The sequence below is a fragment of the Mastigoproctus giganteus genome, chromosome 13 (assembly GCF_048544385.1).
Source record: "Mastigoproctus giganteus isolate SK-2022 chromosome 13, ASM4854438v1, whole genome shotgun sequence".
Lineage (NCBI taxonomy): Eukaryota > Metazoa > Arthropoda > Arachnida > Uropygi > Thelyphonidae > Mastigoproctus > Mastigoproctus giganteus.
The window spans coordinates 146,228,360-146,242,883 of NC_143587.1; the positions used below are offsets into that span (position 1 = coordinate 146,228,360).

The following is a 14,524-nucleotide window of genomic DNA, read 5'->3' on the forward strand; positions in this document are numbered from 1 at the left end:
TGAACAACTCTTGTATATTAACTATAATATTTGAGATATGGATAAGTGTAAAATTCTGTTACCACTGATTTTTGTTTATAAATAGGAAAATGATATAACAAAAATTGAAGAAAAGATTGGAGGAGGTCAGATAGAAGAAATTATTGTACAGGTAAGGAATTTTTATGGTTTGTTCTTCCCCACTTATTCCCAGCCAAAATCACTTAATATAAAGACTAACTATATGCATATGGCTGGGGGATAACAACTATTCCAACAAAACACTGGTTATTTATGAAATTTATGAAATTATACTGAGAAGCTATAGTATAATTTATGAAATTATACTATAGCTTCTCATTAAAAGAAATGAGAGATTTTCCATATTATTTTCCATATTGAGTATAAACTTTTGTTTTATTGCTTTGTGCAAATGTGCATCTCCAGAAAAGAGTGGTAGGTGTGGTTTGCAGCTGTAGATTGTGGAACAGCATGATGCAGAATGATGTTATTCCAGCACATATGCAGTAATTAGCATTACTTTCACACTCTTGATTCTAGTTCGAAAAAAAAAAAAAAAAAATATATATATATATATATATATATCCAATATTTTAAATTAAATAAAATTAAACATAAGCCAGTAGTATGGCAAAAACTGTAGAGCGAAAATTAACATAAAAATAACCCAAATAAACAATCGAACGAAAAGAAAGAATAGATATAAATAGTAGCCCATAAATTAATTAATTATTTATTTATTCATTTCATTATAATTTAACTTTATTTAATATAATTCAATGATGGTATATATATATATATATATATATATATATATATATATATATATATATATATATATATATATATATTTTTTTTTTTTTTTTTTTTGTATGAGGAGAATATAGGTTGACTCGCCATTGAATCAACTGCAGTGTCATTTTTGGCCTAAGTGCCAGAACTTAAATTCAGTCTGTCACTTATGATTGCACTTTTTCAGAAAAACTCCACTGTAAGCAGTAGATCTCACCCTAACACAGTTGTTTTCAACCTTTTTTTAATAACAGTAACTTTTTAATAACTTTTAATTTCTGCCTGTTAGATCCGATTCTCTCCCTGTGCGTGCGTGTGTGTATGCATGTTATAATAATGTGTTATATATACTCGTGTGTGTATATATACACATGAGTATATTATCTAATATTAAAAAATATGTTATATATTTTTTTTTTTTTTTTATGAAAACCCCAAACACGAAAGGTATCAAAACCTATAGTACTTAGTACCGTGCATGGGTTGAAGGAGAAGTATGGGGGGAGAGAGGGGGGGATGCCGGAAACTTTGCTCTAAAGTCTAAACATGGGTTTCACCACTTCAAGCCTCCAATAAGCAAAGTGGTGGTATTTCACCGGTTGATGAAAGTCATCTACCACCTACATGACAGTTATTACAATAATATAATCATAAAAATTACATTTCATAATACAAATTATATATATACAGTATATAATAATTTTATTCTTTATATAGAGGTACTAAGTAAAGATCACCACAAAATTAAAAAGATACTGTACACCTTTTTATAATGAAATAAACATATAAATTTTTAAAAAAATAAGTTTAAGTAACTTAAACCCAAATTACATGGGCACCCCTGGAATGTTGTTGCTGCACTCTGGTTGAAAACCACTGCCCTAACAGCCGACCGGGCTAGCCGGATGGGTAAAGTGCCTGCCTGGCAACCCAAAGGTCACGGGTTCGAATCCCGCCTCGGTCTTGGATCAAAGTACTGCAAAAACCTTGGGAGGTGCACTATGGCCACAGAAGCTGATGCGCCAACAACTACAAAAAAAAAAAAAAAAAAAAAAGCTGCCCTAACATTTCAAACCCAGGCATCTTGATGGTATCTGAAACTTTGTTTTGACTTCAAATATGTCTCCCACATGTTTGGGATAGAGTTGTAAAGGAGGCTAGAGATTTATTTAGAAAGAATGCAGTCACCAGTTTTAGTATTTAATGCCCTGACCATTTTTTTTGGCTGTGGGAGGAACTTTGTCTTCATATATGTACTTCATTGTTGGTATATTTTTAGCAATAAAGATTTATTTATTATAAAGGCTAAATAATGATATATATATATATTTTTTTTTTTTTTTTTCTGAACCAAAAAAAAAAAAAAAATATCAAAAAAATTAACCTTTCCCATCATTAAGAAGTGGCAATCCAATTCTGCCTTGAAATTTGTCAGACTATCTGCTTTGACCAAATGGGTGGGAATATTTCCATGATTTACACCACCCTGCCCAAAAGTAAATTTTGTGAGATCCAGCCTTCTGTTACTCCTCAAACTTTTAAATTTGTGCACCCTGGTTTGTTTCTCCTACCAGTGAAAGTATAATTCCTCATTCATTTTACTGGATCCCTTCAGTACCTTTAGTTGCTGATGCTCCTAAAAACCAAATAACAACAACCTTCAGGGCCTTGTGTACTTCAATCAGATCAGTATATATTCACTGTCATATTTCTCAGCAAATTCTTTGGTGGATTCACCCAGTTACAGACCTACTAAATTCAACAATGTGCTTCTTGTGTTTATCCCATGTGTAGCACTATATGTTTTGACTGGCATATTTTATTTTTGCAATAAAAATTTTAACTTATAATATCTTAATTTCATTGGTTATTTTAATACCTAGAATTTAGCAACTCTAGTTTAGTTCTTATTGTTCTTATTGGTGTAGTTTGTTCTGTATTGTTTATTGTAGTTGTTGTTAAAAGGCTAGGTTAGTGTAAAAATTTGTTTTTTTTTTTAAGGCAAATTATTTACAAAATATTAGATTACTTTGAATTTTTTCAAAGTAATCTAATCTACCATGGTAATAAATTCATATAAGTTGGAATGGTGTGCTTTGGTCAGCTTGACCAGGACAAAGATTTTACATTTGTAATAGTTGACATTGCAGTATCATGTGCTAACTTCTCTTATGTCATGTTGTCATTGTCATTATTATTATTATTATTTTTAGTAGTAGTAGTGGCATATGATATAAGAAAGCAAGCTTATAAAGCATCAGCAGAAGAAGAAGAAAAAAAAAAAACTTCCCACCATCATCTGTCCATCCCCTCCAGTAATTTGTCTAGTTCTTCCTTGAATTTATTCAAACTACCCACTTCTACAACAACAGATGGAAATTTGTTCCAACAATCAACCACCTACTGGCTGGAGGTAAACCTCTGCACATCTCTATCCTGAAGTTATCCTTCCTCAATTTGAATTTATGCTCTGCATGTGTGTGTGTGTGTAGTCAGAGCAAGAGGAAGAATGCCATCAGCATTGAGTTTCTTCAATCCATTCAAAGCCTTAAACACCACAATCAGATCACCTTTCTCAGTGAGACCAGCCTTTTCTTCCCTTCATCAACCTTGTTGCTCTTCTCTGCACCCATTCCAGCAGATATACAATTCTTCCTACAATGAGATCTACAGACCTGTATGCAGTACTCAAGATGCAGTCTAATCATTGCTTTGTAGAATGAGATAATCTCTGCTAGCAAAATTCCTGTATATCATTGACAAAACCCAAAGAGCTGTCCTAGCCGCCTATCTGCTTTGCTCAGAGAACTTCATATCTAACTGCATTGACCATGGTTTGAGCTCACATGACTGCCAAATAGGATAACAAATGTATTGTTATTCAAAATTATTATTTATAAACTTGTCCATTTATACTCCTACAGGCTTTTTTTATGGACAGTAGGCTCTGTAACTGTACTTCATTAGTCTGTCATATGGTTACTACACCTGCCTTTATACTTGATTTTCTTCCCATTAGGTTTTGAGCTCTAGGAATCTTATAAGACAATAATAGATAGGGAACATTTTTAAACCTATGATGGCATACCTATCTGCCTGTATGGTGCTTTCCCACTACATTTCTGGTTTCACATCTTCAGTCAAAAAAAAAAAACCTTCCCATTTCACCTATCCGTCCCTCCCTTGAATTTATTCAAGCTATCCACTTCCACATCAGATGGAAGTTTGTTAAAACAATCAACCACCCATTGGCTAAAGCGAAACTTCTACACATCTGTTCTACAATCATTCTCCCTCAATTTGCATTTATGCCCACTCGTACGTAGTCTGAGCAAGAGGAAGAATCCCATCCGCACTGAGCTTGCTCAATCCATTCAAAGCCTTAAACACCTCAATCAGAATGGCTTGCAGGTGCCTAAGTCTCCACATTATAGTTTGCAAAACTGAAGCCTTTCTTGGTAACAGCTCCTCTATATTCCCCTTACCAATCTCATTTACCTTTCTCTATACGCACTTCAGCAGCTCTACATCCTTCCTGAAATGAGGCCTCCAGATCTGTATGCAGTACTGAAGATGTGACCTGATTATTGCCTCATACAGTAGAATAATCACCTCCTTATCCCTGCTAGCAAAATTCCTGTATATCATTGACAAAACCTCATGAGCTGTCCTGGCAGCCTGTACACACTACTCAGAGAACCATATGTGATTGCACCATTACCCCAGATCTTTTTCATTTTCCACTACCCTGAGTGTAGTACCACATAGCTGGTACATTACTCTGGGATTCCTGCTATCCATATGCAGTACTTTGTATTTGTCAGTGTTGAACCTCAATTGCTGTTTCTCAGTCCAGCTACCTAATTTTTCTAGATCTTGTTGCAGTAGCATACCGTTAACCAACATGCAACCTTCATATCATCTGCAATCTTAGACGTTAAGCCTGATATTGTTTCATCAATATCATTAATTTTTATTGTCCTCGCCTTTTCCCATTATTATATGGGGTCAGCGTTTTTATTGTTTTGGCATGCAATTTTTACGGCTGGATGCCCTTCCTGACGCCAACCCTCACCCTTTATTCGGGCTGAGGATATGCGGTGGTCATTCCCTGACCTTCCGCATCCTCCGTATTTGGTGGTCACAGGCTCGAACCCCGTCTAATCAAGAAGCGTGTGCTATGCACTACTGCTCCTGCCCACCTGGCTACGGAGGCGCCCCATCAATATCATTAATAAATACAGAAAACAACAACGGACCCAGCAGCAAATGCTGGGGGACTCCAATGATAACAACTCTGTTTTTTTCCACTGAACCATCCCTTTATCCATAGTAATAACTTGCCCTTGATGCAAAGCAAGAAAGAGAGACCATCCTGCTCCAAATACTTAAATGCAAGAGAAATGGCCAAATTCAAAACCAATTATGAATAGCCAAAACAGGATCGATTACAGAAGCAAGTCAACCCTAGTTTATCTAATTAAATTGTCAAAGGTCACTTTCTGTTATGAACCAAATAGCAAACATAACTATTGACAGAAAAATTCAAATTCTTTTACTGCAGGAACCCTACACCTACATAGGGGCAATCAGGAGCCCTACCTCCTAGTGATAGGGTGATCTCCCAGATTGTTTCTTCTGACAGGGTGGAAACACTGTGGCCTGTTGCTGGGCTGCCATTCCTGTCTTGACTCAGACATTACGATCACCAAGATAAACAGTCTTTGTCCTCTTCTATATGCAGTGTAGCAAACATTCCCAGCCCATCCAACCTTTTCTCTCTGGCGCCTCCATAGCCAGGTGGGCAGGAGCAGCAGTGCGTAGCACATGCTTCTTGATTAGACCGGGGTTCGAGCCCGTGACCACCAAATTTGGAGGATGCGGAAAGGTCAGGGAATGACCACCGCATATCCCCGGAGCAATATGGCCTTAGTTGCTAATGCTCCTAAAAACCAAATAACAAACAAACCAACTTTTCTTCACTAACTGGATATCGCTGTCTTGAGGCTCAGGCATGGAAATATAATTATTGCAACTGATGCCAACACTAATTTCTTGCTGTGGAAATAACCCTCAGACTGACAGCGAAGACTGACAGCTTTCTGACAAATGAAAGCATTCACACTGCATCCAAGGCTGGCAAGTTCATACCTCCTGGAATGGAAGCAACCATAATCCCATCACCTTCAGCATTGCTTCAGCCATCAATACCAGAAGAAGAAACTTTCCTAAATACAAAGGATACAATACTAAACCTGCAAATTGGGATATCTATGAACCCCACATCAGAACCTTTTGCTACTCCAGACAACCTTAACATGTTAAAAAGCCTTTTATCGAAGAACAAGCATTGGAATTCCAAAAACTCATACTCTCTGCTTCGAAGCTTTCATTCTCAGAAAGAAATGCAGATTTCTTAATGTCCCCCGGTGAACCAATGATCTCACTCAACTTAGAAATCATATGAGGACCTCCAGAAAGCAGTACCAAAACAACAAGAGAAATCGCAGACCACATGATGAAATATTCAGAATCCAGGAAGGCTACAAAGAATCAAGGCAGGTCTTTCATAGAATGATATACCAAGAGAAAAGGGAAACTGTTGTCGGTAGGACTGGTAACGAGGATCCTTGGGGGCTTATCTACATGCTTGTCATGGATAAATTTATCATAGGTGACACCAACTCCACAACCAGAATCATCCTGAGCCGAACATAGTCACAAGCTGTCAACAATATACTGGATGTCATCATACATCAGATCTTATCCCAGCAGGAGACTAACCTACAAACTATCATGCATCTAGATCACCTAACAGATCAAGGAAATCCATATGAGAGGAACCACGTCTAAGGGAGGAAATTGATATTCCAGTGAAAACAACCAGATTCGGGAAATGTCCTGGACCTGATCTCATGGAGGAAGGCTGATATTATCAAATGGCTCTGGGTCATCTCTCCCAAAATAATAATCATTCTTTTCAACTTATGCCTTTGTGATGGAGTGTTCACCTCCTTGTGGAAAATAGCACAGATCAAAGTCATCCTAAAAAATCCAGACAAACCTAGCAAACCTGCAAGACAACCTATAGGCTGATAGTTCTCCTCCCTATTATTGGGAAAATGCTGGAGAAGCTTATTGCAGCCAGATTTGTGACTGTATACCAATCTAGAAATCACTGCATAAACCTGTGCAGTGATTTCTAGTATTACTGACAGGAAATATGCCATGTCTCTTTGTGAACTCCAAAGGGGCTCTTGATACCCCTTTTATGGGAGAGTTTCTGAAGAGGCCAGAGTGTCAGATCCCATATATCAATTGACCCTTGACAACAGAAGGCTTGTTGTTAAAACTGCCACAAATGAAATCTCCAGGCCAATAACTATGTGATGCTCAATCTATGTGCCGCTTTCCTGGAATGCAGTTTTTGACAAATGGCTGGCAAAACAACATCCAAATACCACCAAATTTGCCTATGTAGATGATCTTGCCATTATTGTATATGGCAGGGGTCTGCAGCTTTTTTTGAGTGAAGAGCCATTTTTGACCTAATTAAAAAAAAAAAAAAAAAAAAGTCCGAAGAGCCACACCTCAGCTCAAGCTGGGGGTGGGTTTAAGAAATAGAGTAGAGTGGGAAGGTGTTTTATTAAAAAAATATTTTTTTTTTGAAATATTATTTACTGAAAAAGTGTAAAATCCAAATAGGTACGAATTAATGTGACTTTTGCTGCTGAACTTCTTGAGCAAGTTTCTCAACATCAGGCGAGTATGCCATAATTTTCATCTTTAAACATACCGAGACTCATTTTTCAGAACGGTTTCTTGATTTATTTTTAATATAGTTCATATTTGAAAATATTTGCTCGCAGAAATACGTTGCTTGTTGTACATGTGGACTAAAAGTTTAAAGAGCTGCATACAGCTCTCGGGCCATAGGTTGCTGACCCCTGGTGTATGGGGACTCAAGGTTACAGCTAGAGAACACAGCTAGTGATATTTTGAATGATCTCTCTGAATGGCACAAAAGGATATTTTTATTAAGAAAAGACATTCTGCAAAATGCCATGTCTGGAAATTAAACATCTACGTAGTGACCTAACTCAAATATATAATGCTTACTATAAGAGTTAAATAAACTAAATGCCGATAGCATGTTCACTCCTCCTCAAGTGGTTTATACAGGGACTTAATTTAAATTGTAAAAAGATAGTTCTAGATTAGATATACAAAAATGTGCATTCAGACAAATGTAATTTATTGTTGGAATAACTTTTCCTTAGTATTGTGGGAGAGATTTTTGTTTTTTTTTATGGGTGCTATATAAGTTTTGCTTCTTTCCACCATGTCACTAACACTCAGGAACAGCTGACTTGACAAATTTTCAGTTCATAGTTTGCTGTTCCCTGAGATAGTAAAGTACACTTTACTATATCAGTACACTTGACTACCCCACACTGTAAATTTGAAATAGCTGCCCTGATTCTTTTCAAGACATATTACCAATTTCCCCCATGAACTTGAAGTATTTCTATACTCACATCCCACCACATGAAGTGTTTATAACCCTAAGCAACTTTATAACTGAACATGCCTAAAATGTAATGAAATTTATGCATTACCTAACTTGTTAAGCACAAATTGTAGTTTACAACAAGAAGCTATACTTAGAACACTGTTGTTGTTATAATACATTTAAAAAAAAAAAGCTTGGAGAGCTTTGGGATATGTGGGTAAAGGATTTTCAGAAAACACAGTGAGCATACATTTCATTTTTGAAAGCATAATTCAAGCAAATGTAGAACTTTGTATATATTTTCAAACTTGACTTACAAAGAGGATAAATGATTCACTACAAGTGTCAGCCTGAATGGCCAGATTGCATTCAGGTAATCAGTATTCATATAGACATCAGTTCCAAAAACGAAACAGGACTTTGGTTTTTAGATTTTGAAGAGAACTAAACCAAAATAGCTGTTTGTTTTGAAATGTTTGATTGTTTTGTAAAATTTTTCCATTTTATGGTTACTAATGTAATTTATTATTCACTAATGGATTAACCAGTCTTGCTTCACAACATAGTCCACTGTACAGTGTGTTCCATTGTAAACACAGAGTTTGAAATCCTCTATTGAATTCTTTATTGAATTCACTTAAACATGTACTATGAGAGCCTGGTTTGCAAAGAATGGGATTTTTTATGGAAGAAAAAAAATGCAGTGCAGTTGGGGGAAGGTGAAACTATGTTAAAACATTGAAATGAAAATTTTATTAAAAGCTATATTTTCTTTAGTATTAAAAATAACATGGCTGGAAAAAGCAGATTTCTACAGCTGTCAAAAAAAAAAAAAAAAAAAAACATGGAATAACTGTTTTCAGTCATTCAATAGACATTTTGAACAGCTATCCTATTACTACTTAAAAACAAATTACATAAACTGAGGACTACTCAAAGATGTAACTGTGACCAAAGTCTCCTAACACACTATCAATATTTAGTAAATTAAATAAATAACCCTTTTGTGAATACTGTTCACTTAAAAGCAATAATGTTTCATACATTTGCAATCTCCCCTTAAAAAAGAGAACTGTTAGGTAGTGGGTACACAATCTCTTTTGAGAAGCTAAATCATAAATACAGAAATTAAAGTAAATTCTATATACCACTAAACTTTATATAAAGATATATATTTAATTTTTTTTTTTTAATATATTGTGCTGTTCTCTCATTTTATTAACATCTGAAAATATTTTAAATAGGCTGAAAATGAACTGAATTTATCAAGAAGGATGTTGGTGTGGAAACCCTGGGAACCACTAGACAATCCCCCTCCAGAAAAACAGTGGAAGTGGCCCATTTGAAATGAAAAATAATTCAGTCTCTGATACAAATGAACTTTTTTCTGCACTTTATAGACAAAAATATGAATTATATTGATACTTATTAATGCATAACTTGTGTTTAAAATACAAAAGATGCATATATGTCTTTAATGAAAAATGTATAGAAAAAAAGTATAATTTGACTTGTAATATTGTGAATAATAAATAGAAAAGCATAATAGAGCAAGAAAGATAGAACATAGAATTAAAGTGCTGTGATTGTAGTACTGAGCATTAACACAGAAATAAAGGTTATTTAAATAAATTCCAATTAACCCATGAGAGTAGAAAATAATTGCACACAAATTAACATATGAAACAAAAAAGCACTTAGTAAGGCCACTGCAATACTCAAACTGTCCATAACCATTCCCAAGATTACAGACTCCATTGACATAAAAGTTTTCTGTAGTATTTGCTTCTACAGGCTATATATTATTAAGAAATACTATGATGAATATAATATATCGAAAAAAAAAGTTTTTCATAAAATTCCTTTCCTTTATTTATTATGGGTTGATTTTTAATAGTATGGTAAATTTCTTAATCAATGCAAGAGTAATTGAAGAAGATGCTTCACCCCAACTCATTTTTGCTATGACCATTTCATAACTAAATGACAACATTCACTTACAATGAAAATTAACATATTTCAGTTTTGTAAAAATAGTCTTGCACTCCTCTGGTGGCAATACTTTCATAGATGTATTTTTTACAGCAGGCGTAATAAAGCAATAGTTCTAACTAGTTTCAAACAGAATTTTGGGAGGATTTAGTCCATTCAACAAAATGAACTTTTCTCTACACTAAATAGCTAAAGTGAATGTATGGGGTACACTTGCAGCTATGATAGGACTATATTGTTTTTTGCAGAGGGAAAAAATCCAAAAGTGTATTCATTGTTCACCATGTAAAATATTACTGTCAATTGGTATTGTTCAATTTAAGAGTTGTGACATTGTCTAGCAAAACTTGAGAACACCTGTGTTTTGCATGCTCAGCTTCCACTAAGGTTGATGGGTAGAAGGAGAATACCTATTTCTTGGTTTCCCAGTTCAATCCATTAATTTCTTTTTTGGGAGTTACAAACTGCAATACCTACACCAACACAAATTAGGAACAGTGTTTGGATTAACAGAGAGCTTTGAAATAACTTCAGATTTGAGACAAGGGGGCATCCTGTCACCACTACTATTCGTAGCTGTTATTAGCATTAGTAGAGGCATATGATGCAAGAAAGCAAGCTTATCCAGCATCAGCCAAAAAAAAAAAAAAAAACAACTTCCATTTCACCCCTCCATTTGTTCAAAATACCTGTCCAGCTGAGCCTTAAATTTGTTTAGGCTATCAACTTCCACAACAAGTGATGAAAGTCTGTTCCACCAACCAACTACCCGTGGCTAAAGGCAAATTTCCGCACATCTATCCTACATCTGTCTTTCCTCAATTTGAATTTATGCCCTCTCAGGTGATTATTCTGAGCAAGAGAAAGAATCCCATCGGCATTGAGCATGCTCAAACCATTCAAGAACTTATACACCTCTATCAGATCACCTCGCCAGTGGCTAGTCTCCAGACATTGTAATTTGCAAAACTTTAGCCTTTCTTTGTAAGAGCAACCCTTTGTTCCATTCACTAATCTTGTTGCCCTTATCTGTACTCATTCCAGCAGCTCTACATCCTTCTTGAAATGAGGCCTCCAGACCTGTATACAGTACTCAAGGTGTGGCTTGACCATTGCCTTATACAAGGGAATAATCACCACCTTATCGCTGCTAAAAAAATTCCTGTATATCATTGACAAGACACCATGAGCTACTCCTGCAGCATGTCTGCACTGCTCAGAGAACTTCATATCTGCCTGCACAATTACCACCAGGTCCTTTTCATTCTCTACCACTGTCAGTGTAGTACCACAGAGTTGATACGTTGCTCTGGGGTTACTGTTTCCCATATGTAGTGCTTTACATTTGTCAATGTTAAACTTCATTTGCCACCTCTCAACCTTTCCAGATCCTGTTGCAGCAGCATAGCGTCAGTAGTGTCCTTAACAACCCTGCCAACCTTTGTATCGTCTGGAAACTTGGACATTAAGCTTGATATACCATCATCAATATCATTTATAAATACAGAAAACAACAATGGACCCAACACTGAACCCTGAGGAACTCCACTAATAACATTAGTCCACATTGAGCAGTGTCCATTGATTACCACTCTCTGTCTTCTGCCACTCAACCATCCCTTTATCCATAGCAGCAATTTGCCACCAATGCCACGCTGCTCCAATTTGTGCACCAGTCTTCCATGTGCAACAGTATCAAAAGCCTTTCTAAGATCCAAGTATATAATATCAAAGTTATTCCCTGCAACCAATTCTTTTGTGACTGCATCATAGTATCCAATCAAATTGGTCAGGCAAGACTTCCCCTTAACAAAACCGTGCTGTGTCCGTGCTGTAACTGAAGTCTTGTCTAGATGATCCTGCAGTGCTTCTTTAACCAGTGCCTCCATTAATTTTCCTGGAACAGAAGTTAATCTCACAGGTCTATAATTTCTTGTCAACCTTTGATCCTCCTTTGTGAATTGGGGTTACATTTGCACATCTCCAGTCTATGGGTACCTCCCCTGAGTCCAAAGCAGCTCTCATAATTATGGCTAGGGGTTTGCTTACTTCCTTTGGTGCCTCCTTTAATATAATTGGATAGATCCCATCCACCCCAGGTGCCTTTTTAATGTTTATCCTCAACAATTTATCCTCCACTTTCCTCTCAGTTATTACAAAATCATCTAGCTCACTGCCAGTGTTTACTTCACCTGCGGCATTCCCCTTTTTGAATAACTCCTCGTGTGAATGTAGATGCAAAATACTCATTTAGTTTGTTAGCCACCTGAGCAGGATCAACTGTTGAACCATCAATATCCAGTGGACCAATCTGATTCATCCCTTTCCTTCTTGAGTTTACATAGGTAAAGAACTCTTTTCTGTTTTTCTTTGCATCCTTTGCCAAGGATTTCTCATAATCTACCTTTGCCTGCGTAATCTCCTTTGTGACTTGGTTACAGACCAGCTTATATCTATCATAGGTTTCCATGAATGATGTGCAAAGTAGAGTCGCAGAACTTGGACAAAATCAGATGAAAGTGATACTCTTTGCAGATAACCAGTGTATATGGGGAGAGAAAACAGGGAATGAGTGCAATGGCAAGTTGATGCATGGACTAGTTAGCCCAAAGAATTTGGGCTGGTTTTTCAGTCAGGAGAAGAGCAGTAATGGTTCTAAAGAGGAGTGGTAAGCCTGACTAATACATTGCAATGGAAGGGGAAAGCACTGAAAATGATTCACAACTTCAAGTATCTAGGAAGTACCATCACAAAGACTGGAGTGATAGATGAAGAAATAATCAGAAGGATATAAGCTGGCAGGAATTTCTGTAGACAGATGAGATTTTCTTTTTTTTTTTTTTTGTAGTTGTTGGCGCATAGGCTTCTGTGGCCATAATGCACCTCCCAAGGTTTTTGCAGTACTTTGATCCAAGCCCGAGGCGGGAATCGAACCCGCGACCTTTGGGTTGCCAGGCAGGCACTTTGCCCGGTCGGCTACAGATGAGATCTGATCTGTAATAGGAACATACCATTGTAGGAAGGCTATATACCAGACCTACTATGTACCAATTGTGACATTTACATCTGAAACTTGGACTGTGAGGGAAAAGGATGAATGTAGAAATGAGGTTTGTGAAGAACATAGCTGGAAAGACGACTTGATAAAATTAGGAATAATATGATTAGGGAGAAAATTCATGTAGAGAGACTCCAGAGTAGGATTGAAAGGTTCTGCTTGAAATGGTTCAGACAAGTCAAGAGGATGAACAAAACTGTTCCCAAGAATGTTTGAATTGCAATTAAAGAATAAAAGACCAAGAATGAGGTGAAAAGACATGACAAAAACTGAGACTGTTATTAAGAGAGGAGGAAACTGGAGCAAAATCAGTAGAGAGAATTTCGTAGACAGGATATGGTGGAGATGCTTCTTACGTTGACCTGTGGAATGATGATAGATGATAAACCAATATATTCAAAAAAATTGACATTTCTACAACTGTTCAGAAAAAAAATAAATAAATAAAGACTACATTAGCCAAGATATGTAGTCCATACACTGCAGTAGTTAAATTAAAGACTGGTTGCATGTATATGACTAAAAACAGAGAAAACCACAGAAATTAAACTCTTACTTGTAAACAGTAACAGTTAATTCCTGTTGTTAACAAAAAGTTAAATTTTGTTATTTTCTCTTCTAGAATTCAGTTGATATTTAAAATAACTGTATTTATGGAAACCTTATATTTTTAAACCTTTTGAAAGTGAGTTTCTAAACAACAAATACACAACCTGGAGCAAACTTTTGAAGAATGAAGGTCTAAAAATTTAAACATTGTCTATAAATATTTCTAAATATTTATTTGTTCTAATTCTTTATAACCATATATTGACATTAGATGACTACCAAATATAAAATTTCAATTTTGTTAATAAATTAAATGATAAAAGGTGCAGTAATAATATTCCCAGACTAGTCTGTTTTTTTTTTTTTTTTGTTTTTTTTTATGAAAACCCCAAACACCAGAGGTTTAGAACCTGTAGTACTTAGCACAGTGCTTCGGTTAGAGGTTGAGAAAATGAAAGAAAATGAAAATGAAATGGCAGTTCAATGAATAAACGAGAAAGATGAAAAGTTGATTCTGTGAGGTTGAAGTTGGACAGTAAATGGATGTTGGCTGGTGACAGTGGCACGTGTTTGGACTGTTTTGAAAGAGAGCATGTGAAATTATAGAAGCCAATTCAGAA

The 14,524-nt window shown here is 35.9% G+C and overlaps 1 protein-coding gene across 1 annotated transcript in view; it reads left to right on the forward strand.

Annotated features, from left to right (window-relative positions):
• Positions 1-9,695, forward strand: part of ND-13B (NADH dehydrogenase (ubiquinone) subunit ND-13B) — a 58,763-nt gene extending 49,068 nt beyond the window's left edge. The window contains exons 4-5 of the mRNA XM_090387623.1: positions 86-151; positions 9,550-9,695. Coding sequence (XP_090243749.1) covers positions 86-151; positions 9,550-9,651 — 168 coding nt within the window. The 3' untranslated portion in view covers positions 9,652-9,695. The remainder of the gene's footprint in view (positions 1-85; positions 152-9,549) is intronic.
• The last annotated feature ends 4,829 nt before the right edge of the window (positions 9,696-14,524 follow it).